The sequence below is a fragment of the Capsicum annuum genome, chromosome 6 (assembly GCF_002878395.1).
Source record: "Capsicum annuum cultivar UCD-10X-F1 chromosome 6, UCD10Xv1.1, whole genome shotgun sequence".
NCBI classification, from domain to species: Eukaryota; Viridiplantae; Streptophyta; class Magnoliopsida; order Solanales; family Solanaceae; genus Capsicum; species Capsicum annuum.
In genome coordinates, this window is record NC_061116.1 from 223,347,332 (window position 1) to 223,356,329 (window position 8,998).

General features: G+C 35.8%; 2 protein-coding genes across 2 annotated transcripts in view; both read right to left on the bottom strand.

The window, feature by feature from the left end:
• Nucleotides 1-109: 109 nt before the first annotated feature.
• On the bottom strand, nucleotides 110-3,819 carry LOC107875502. The gene is made up of 2 exons (XM_016722240.2): nucleotides 3,104-3,819; nucleotides 110-909 (listed from the first exon to the last, which is right to left on the bottom strand). Exons 1-2 carry the CDS (start codon nucleotides 3,646-3,648, stop codon nucleotides 687-689), a joined length of 768 nt encoding a protein of 255 aa, XP_016577726.1. The 5' UTR covers nucleotides 3,649-3,819; the 3' UTR covers nucleotides 110-686.
• Nucleotides 3,820-5,263: 1,444 nt separating this feature from the next.
• LOC107875501 overlaps nucleotides 5,264-8,998 on the bottom strand; it is a 7,846-nt gene continuing 4,111 nt past the window's right edge. The window contains exon 3 of the mRNA XM_016722239.2: nucleotides 5,264-5,717. Within this exon, the coding sequence (XP_016577725.1) occupies nucleotides 5,566-5,717 (152 nt within the window). The 3' untranslated portion in view covers nucleotides 5,264-5,565. The remainder of the gene's footprint in view (nucleotides 5,718-8,998) is intronic.

The window sequence follows — 8,998 nt, forward strand, 5'->3', positions numbered from 1 at the left end:
AAATCTTCACCAATGGATCTCCCAAAGTTCCTTAAGCTCTTGATAGATATTACAAGGTTTCCAAATTCATGACAACATTTAAAGGATGAGAAGTTCAGAACTTTCAAACTTGTCTAAAATACACAATACTCATTTTACAGTCTAAGCAAAATATAAAACAACCCTCCACAAATGGTAGGCAGTTTTCTGAGCTGCAGATAACTTACAAGGGGACACAGGCTAAATATATCAGAAGCAAGGGGAAATAGCCACACAACTAAGCAACATGAAAATATTTGTACAGAAAGTGCATTAATGAAATATAACAGAATACACTGCACCATCACCGCTGCTTAATATGGAACATGAACACATAGGAGATATTAACATGGATATGGAGGATAATTCGCTCCTGGTGGGGGAAGAATTCTTTCCACGTGATGTTTGATAAGCAAATAAGTCATTGGCCGTCTTCGTCTCTTGCATTCCCAGTTACAAGTCATTTTCTCATATAAGCATCTCTTGAGAAGTGCATGACCTGTATCTAAATGTTATCTTGCCTTTGACATAAATCAGTTACTTTGCAATTCAAATAGAAGCTGAAAGTTCCTCAGCACAAATATACCTCTACATCATAAATCGCTCAGGGTTGAGTTGTTAATGATGTCACTCAAAACAAGTTCAGCCAAGACGATCTTAAACGAAATTCAGGGGAATATCTTGAAGTGAAAAAGCCATGATATGACAAAGGCAAAAATCATGCATGCGAGCAGGAAATTCATGATGCGGCGTCCATGACAGAATCTTCGGGTTTCAGAAAGGACTACAGGTGCATTTGATACTCCCACATTGGTAATTGTAGCATTGTTGGCTTCACTTACCTGCCCTCCAATAACGTTTACCGCTGCTGCACCACAGATTTCACAAATCCTGGACCATAGACATGCAAGCAAGGATAAGTAGAGTCACATATGGAGGACTGCATACAGTTTGGTTTGGAACTGCAGAGAGATCCGTATTCTCATGTTGGCTTATAGACGATTAGCACACAATGAAAACTAAGCTAAAATATAAGAAAAGAAATGACATAACAGAAAAGGTACTGAATGTGACCAGTATGCTTCTGCATAAATCAACTATAGATTTTATTACTCTAAGCTATATAGATGTATACCTTAGCCAGACAAGACAACATCATGCTTCCTCATTAATACACCAGGGGAAAATGTACACCATTCCCACCCCCTAATTTTGGAAAGTTTATGTTGTCCTGTGCCCATAAAAGAAAACGAAATAACAACCTTGGCTTTACCAAATGTTTTTGTTGAACAATAAGCAACACATCCTAGAAAACTCATGGAAGAAATTGCCTATTACCATAGTAAAAGTTTTGTATGCAACATGGCAGGTAATGAAATATGTTGGTAAACAGGAGTATAGGTGCAGTAACAAGTGAAACATTTTATGTGAAAGGAACATGTAGACAACCTCAATGGCTCTTTAAAGATCTTCTGTATTGAAGGAAATGTGTGACATTTTTCTACCATGATTCTGAACACAATTCAATGATAGCTCCTAGTGGAGACTTCTTTCTAATGAATTTGCTATTACAACAATAAAGCAAAAGAATAAGGACAACAAAATTTATTTATTTATTTAGTCGAGGTGCGCGCAAGTTGGCCTGGACACCACGGCTATCAAAAAAATAAATAAATAAGGACAACAAAATATATTAAGAAAAGGAAAAGGAGCAGTGTACTAATAATATGACGACTGATCCAAACATGGTAAAAATGCATCAAATCCCTTTGATGCGGAAAGAGAACTAATATACATGTTCTGATATTCTTCAATGATGCATCACAGAAAATGACAATTTTACTTTTCTTTTAAAGACATGCTTTTCAATCTAAAGCAGGCCATTTAGTGGAGGACATACTTTTCAAGGTCACATAAATCTAATATCCTTTTTTCATGTCATTTATCAACCACAGCAAAAAAGAACAGGATCTAGATTCAGATGTGCTAGTAGTGCAAAGAGACTAAATTAGGAGCAGTAACGTAGCAGATAATACCAAATAAGTATCAATTAAAATATAATGTTCTGAAGAACCAAAACATTTAATAAACAGTATCCAAGCAGAAGAATAATTTTCAACCTGCTAAGAAAGCCATTGAAAATGTTTATTGGAGGCTAAATAAATAAAGTTGGAAACTTGAGTATATCTATCAGTTAACTACCTCAAAAAAACTAAAACAAAGATGGAATCTTGGTTGTCCCAATGAATTTATCGGAGTTAACCACATAACAACCAAACCACTATACCACTTCACTTCATGTTCTAAACTTAACCTTAAAGAAACCACAGAGGATCCTAAAATTTCAAGTTCATGCACAATGAAGCCATAGAAAATCCTGTTTATACAACCCGGACGAAAGAACAAACTGGGGGAAGAGCTCTAAAATAGAAGAGAGGATTATCTGCAGCAAGAAAAGGCTATCAAGTGACATTTCCGTTATCATCAAGAAAAGGGCACTCTAGCAGTTTCAATTGGCACAATTCCAGCAACACAAAGTAGCCACAGAGTTTCTCATCTTCATAAACACACAACTATGAGAAACACATAAAGAATTATACTTCATACCATCAAGTTTTATTTGACAAATCGATTTAAAGAATGCAACAACATACCTAATGTAATCCCACAGAGCGGGGCCCGGAAGGGTAGAGTGTATGCAGATACGGAAGGGTAGAGTGCACGCAGGCCTTTCCCCTACCTCAAAGGCAGAGAGACTGTTTTCTCTAGACCCTCAGCTCAAAAAAAAAAAAAACAGTCCAACGCAGTCCAATGAAAGAAGTAAAGTAACACGGTACAAGAAACAGCAGCTAATAACAAAAACAACAGCAAGTAACAGAACAGAAACTATAACAAAACAATACGCTAATCGGGGTACAAGAAACAACACACAGTAACAGTAATCAAAGGACAATAAACTACACGAACAATACTACTACTAATAATAAGAAACAGATTCAACGAATGTTCTAACAAAAATACTAGTGCATCACATTGTTCATGAAAATAGGAGCTAGAAAAAGGGCCTACATAGTCATTCACTTACGTGTTTCCCTTGATTTTGAACCAAGTTTCAGCACACTGTTTATGAGCAGCAGCCAAATCACCTTTACAAGAACAACCCAATTCAATAGCCATTCCACCAGAAGGTTCTAGAAGTTGGTCATCATCACCAATCCCCCCACATTTCAACAAACTCAAATGACAAATCCTACAACTACTCTCTACTTCTTTATGCACTTTCAACTCCAATTCACCACTCTCCAAATCAATCTCTTCATCAGCCAACGAACAACACCCTCTTTTCCCCTCCTCGCAATTTACCAAATTGCCCTCAGACCTCATAGAAAACCCACATTGCTCTTCGTAACGGTAAGAACCTAAAGGAGAATGCCAAGACTGGTCGGAATCAGAATCCGAAAACCGGAAACTACCATCTGTAGTGGTCTCACTGCTCCCTGCCATAGATGGCATCCGGCGTCGTCGACGGCGCCGCCTTTGACGGCGGCGGTTACGGCCAAGATTAGCATTGTCGCCGCCACTGACATTTGCTGCTTCAATGTCAATGTTAGCAGTATCAAAAGTTGACATTATTTTATTTTTTTTGAGCTGTATTTCAGCACACAGATTGAAGGAAAGAGAAGAAGTAGTTAAAACTTAAAAGTGGTTCATGAAAACTTCATGATATTGAAGCGTGAGAGAAATGGGGTCAGAAAGAAAAGGACTTTTATTTTACTAGTTTGTTGGGAGCTGGTGTTCTTTCATTTCTCTCTTTTTATCTTCTTTGCTTTCTTTCTCAAAATGCTCCACGCGTTTTAAAAAAGAATGACCTACTTTTTGAGGCATCATTCAAAATGGTAGTATAATACTGTTTTGAAAAGAATGATCTACTTTTTAACGCATCATTCAAAATGGTAGTATAATGCTCCCAATCATTTTAAAAAGAATGATCTACTTTTTGATGCATCATTCTTTTTAAAACGGAAGAAGTACATAAATATGTATACACTAAATTTTACCTTATCGACACGTCAGCATTGGATATTCATTCACGAGTCCGCATTGGATATTCTCGAGACATACTAGGGATGGATTGGAGATTGTTATTGCAGTGATTGTTAACGAAATACTGTGGGGACGAGTTAGAGTATTTATTGCAGTGGGTGTCCACGGAATACAATGGAGACTGAGTTGAAGTATTTAATTGTCCGTAGAAATCAAGTGTCTAGATGTGTACTCTCAAAATTAGAGTGTTTAGTTGTCAATTGAGGTCATTAATTACAAAATGTGCATATGTTATAGGCATCATATATAAATACACTTAAATTTGTCCTCAGCTTGCAACTATTTTTATTTTCAGAGTACACATTTAATCATCTTATATTGGTTTCAACTGACAACTAAGCATTCTAATTCGTCTCAATTATGTCTCGTGAACACCCAATGTTGATGTGGTGCACATCAAATTTATTGTTGTATAGATGATATTTTATTAGTTGAAATGTTCAACTGACACAATGTAAATGTAAATAAGTAGGGTTGAAATGTGCATACTCAAAGCTAGTGTATACTTACAACTAAGGGTAAATTCGATTTTCTATGTATTATGCACTACTTTATATGTTCGGAGTGTCAATTTGAAGGAAACGCAAAAAGGGGAAAAGACTCCGTATAGTGCTTTTTCATGTGGTTCACAAGGGACATAACGAAAGAGGAGGGCATTTCTTTCCACAAAAAGCAAATTTATCTGTATTCTGATTAGCCATTTCCCTAATTTTTAAAACTAAACCTTCTTCCATTCTCGTGTATAAAATTACACTTCTTTTTTATTATAACTTAAATGGATTTGAATTGACTTGAGATTCACTTGTTAAGATAAAAGGGAACTAATTGGATATTCTGATTCGGACATAACTTGATCAACAAATTAAATTGATGATCGATATCATTTAGGCTATACCCAATTGAGGTCAGCGTGTTAGAAAAAAGAAAAACATAAACATCAATCAACATTAAAAAGAGGAGGAGAAAGAAATATTTTTTTTTGCTCCTTTATATGGGACAAACACTTTTAGAGTTGTTGATGATAAGCTAAATTGCTTATTGAATTATTGGAAAGCATAATATTATGATGAAAGTGAGAACAACTCGATGTTTTTCTACCGGAAGACAAGGCTTGTCACGATATATTATGAAAGCACAATAATGAGTACAAAAAATAGGGAAAGATACTAAAATTTAAAAGGAACGATCAACACTTGGTGACCTTGAGAGTAAAATCTCTCTACTAACAAAATGTCCATAGAAAAAAAGATCTAGTTTCTGAAAAATGTGACCACAAGACATTTCCATCGGTTCTTTCTAAAGGCACCAGTTGCTATAACTTCAGGGTAAAAGACAACAGCCTGAAGCTTCATTGGATGCTCTACTTCATTGGCATTATCGCACCACAAAACAAAGTTGTAATGATATTGAAAGATTCCAATGTTAAAACAGTTGAGGATAGCTTCAAGCAGCTTGAACATCAGGACTAGGGGTACTTTCTTCAGTTTGCTTTATTTGATCAAGACTTCCTTCGGCTTTCTTCAAATTTGCAATGTACTTCCAGCACCTCTTATGTACGCCACTTATTTTCTTGGGTGCGTCAGCAATTGGTAAACCTGAACAGTAAGACTAGTTTAGGTACTCGTAGAAGACAAACATTGGAAATGGAACATTAGTAAGTAAAAGAGGAATGATTTTTTAAGTTCATACAAATATATGAAGATTTGAAGAGTGGTAAATCAATTTAAAGAAACAGTCACTAGGAAGTGTCGTCGTTAGATAAATATTACAGTCACAGAGCGGAATTTAAATAACCTTCTTAGTCCTTTGTTTCAATTCTAACTGGTGCATCTGGATGCAAAATGCACCACTGAACCGTTAAGACTGCACATTCCAATAAAAATGTCCACCTTAAAACAACATAACAGGCATTCCTCTTTTTCGCTACCTCTATTTCTAACTAGTTTCTGTGCCGAAAATCAGAGAGATGAATCCAGGAAAACTAAAACAAAACCAACACATTGCTCATACTAAAAATGAGAAAGATCTAATAGTAGTTCCATAATTATCACAAGAAGTTGTTACTAGTTGAGTTCACCACAAATCTTCTTTTGCAACTATCACCTAACATTTATTCTGTTACATCTTCATCTAACAGTATTAACCTATTTTTACAGTCAATTCCTTACTAATCACTCTGACCTCCTCCTCTCCCAAGACAGCCCAAACACAAAAGGCAAGTTAGAGTAGAAAAGAGAAAAGGAAGAAAGGCAAAGAGCCGGAGAATGAAAAGGAGGTCAAAAAGAATAAGTTTAGGCCATTTCGCAGAGACAATATCATAATATCACACCATGAATAATGAACTTAACTCTAAGCAAACAATCGTATGTGCCTTTTAATATCTGAAAGTCAACCTTCTAACCTTTAGCGGAGTCATGAGCTATATAGGGTGGAGGATAAGTTGTATTGGATTTTTAAAATGTCAAGCGAAAATTGTCAGGTTCAGCATTAACAAACTGGGAATACCAGAACCCTTCAGAAGCATCCAAGTATCTGCATCTGACAACATATATTTTTCTTTTGATCCCACAAAGAATTAAGTACTCTAAAAGATGCTCTATGAGCTGCCTCTGTGAAAGCAGAAGAGGTTTTTGATACACAACTTATACATGTCGTCTACAACTTAAGCTGCCCTGCAGGTCCTTTCAAAAGAAAGCTTCATCACATCTCGGTTAATATATTGAACAAAGATAAGAAAAATTGTTTATTTCGTTTCTATCTCAGAATATCAAGCAAAAAGAAGCCATAAACATCCACATTTATCCTTTGATAAGATGTCAAACAGCTGAAGGCATTCACATTCACCATTCACCATCTTTGGTCCTCTCAACTTCTTCCTCATTCATTTCCTAACAAGCTCTTCAACAATCTTTTTTTTCGAAACTAAAATCAAATTCACAGATCAAGATGGGAATAATCCTTCCACTCCTTTTACTAGACACCTTAAAACTGACAGTTTCAATCAAGTACATTATTTGTAAAATATAGGTAAAGCATCATCATCTCAAGACTAAAAGGCTAACACAAGACCTACTGCGCACCATACAAGTTGAGTGTCCACTCAATCTTTAAAGCCATTTGTTAATCCAACAGAACACCACTAACCCCAGATTAAAAAACAAAGAGAAAAGAAAATACTGAGCCAATTTTTGGATACAAATTAGAAACTGAAGACTAATATGATCTACAACTTATACATGCACAACAAGAAAGAATTCCAAGAGTTGGTTGGCAGATAGCAATTTCCAATCACACAGTAAAAAATATACAAAGCAAGATGACTCCTGTTTGAGCGACGCAATTGTTGGCAGAAAGCATTTTCCAAACAGAAACCTACTAACATATACAGCAAAAGTGTTCAACTTATGTATGCTTATTACCGCCTTATCAAAACAAAGAAAAATGTGGTAACTAAACCTGGAGAAACTATCTGGATACTTGCATTGAAGTTTGCACATCATCACTAATTTGGGTAGGCTGTATAGTCATCTATATCCATCCCGCTCCACTTCGGTAAATTTTATTTCAATACTAAACAACATCTATTAACTTTTAAGACACAAACTCCAACTTAGTCCTGCATTTATAAGTTGTTTAATCTCAATTAGTGGGTATTTCTGCAGTTTGCGAAGCATCATATTGTCTTATGAAGATAATGTTCGAGCAAGCTTGCACATCTCAACTATTCCACCATATAACTGCTACCTCTCATTGGCAGAGGCACCAGGTAACTTTGTCTGCCACACTTAGGCAAATGGAAAGAAATTACCTAGCACTTTTTGTCTCAGCTGAGATTTGAGCTTTTAACCAAACTTTAATGACCCACACCACCGAGTGTGATTTGAAAAGCATTATTTTTGACATAAAATTGATCCACTGTATAAAAAAGCCAGGGCATTCGAACACTTTATTGATAATCTAATGAGGAAATCAGAGCTCATCACTTGAATTCAAAAGCCCAATTCTCATGAGTAAGAGCTACAAACCTTGTTACTTGCAACACATAGCATTAGAACCTATATGGACTGCAGAGAGTACAAAAATTCTGGTCTATAATGGTTGGAAGGTTAAGAAGAACAGGTTTCAGTTAAGTAACATCACATCCAATTGAAATAAAGCATCTTGTTCTATTTGACCGATTAAGGCTCAGCTACAAATCTTGATAATTACACAAGTTTAAAGAATTCATCAGGTTTAACTATTAAAGAACAACAAATCCATGACAAGAAGCCCAAAAATGTCACCATCCGTATGCATAGAGATGGCAATTCATAGAATGCCCTTTTAGCCTTTTAGGTGGCATTATCATGATTGGAAAGCGAACAATTCATATGCAAGAGAAAAATAAATTGTGCTGGGGAGAAAACAAAAAAGGCAGTTCACAGTGAAAGAATGCTATGAAATACAAATCAGGAGCAACAAAACAATTACGACAGGCCATGCATTTGGAAGACTAAGATCCCCGTAAAGCTTGCTTAGTTTATCTGGTTAGAAATCCTACGAGCATGTCTAACTTAAGATAATCTCAGTCCAAGAGGAGATTGTTTCACAAACTATTTTTATTCATGAGTCTTTTTTGGAGTGTACTAGGTGATGCCTAACCCCTATAGTCCCGAATATGCTTATGCTAACTCAGAACACCAGAGAGTTGGAAAATCGATCAAAAAGATGTGGCAAATGATCTCTTCATGCATTATTTGCATCATTTAAAGAGAGTGGAACCGAATGCTTTCATGAGATTTCAACACCCCCTTCACACACTTTGAATCTAAAAGTGTTTGAGGAACCTTATTTATTGACATAGGCTATGTAATGTAAATAATCTAAACCATTTTAG

What these genes read in the sequence shown, in the direction of transcription:
- LOC107875502 (XM_016722240.2), bottom strand. Translation starts at nt 3,648, where the DNA reads ATGTCAACTTTTGATACTGCTAACATTGACATTGAAGCAGCAAATGTC. An exon ending in TTCAAAATCAAGGGAAACAC is followed by an intron (nt 910 to 3,103) that starts GTAAGTGAATGA and finishes TCTATGGTCCAG; the next exon opens with GATTTGTGAAATCTGTGGTG.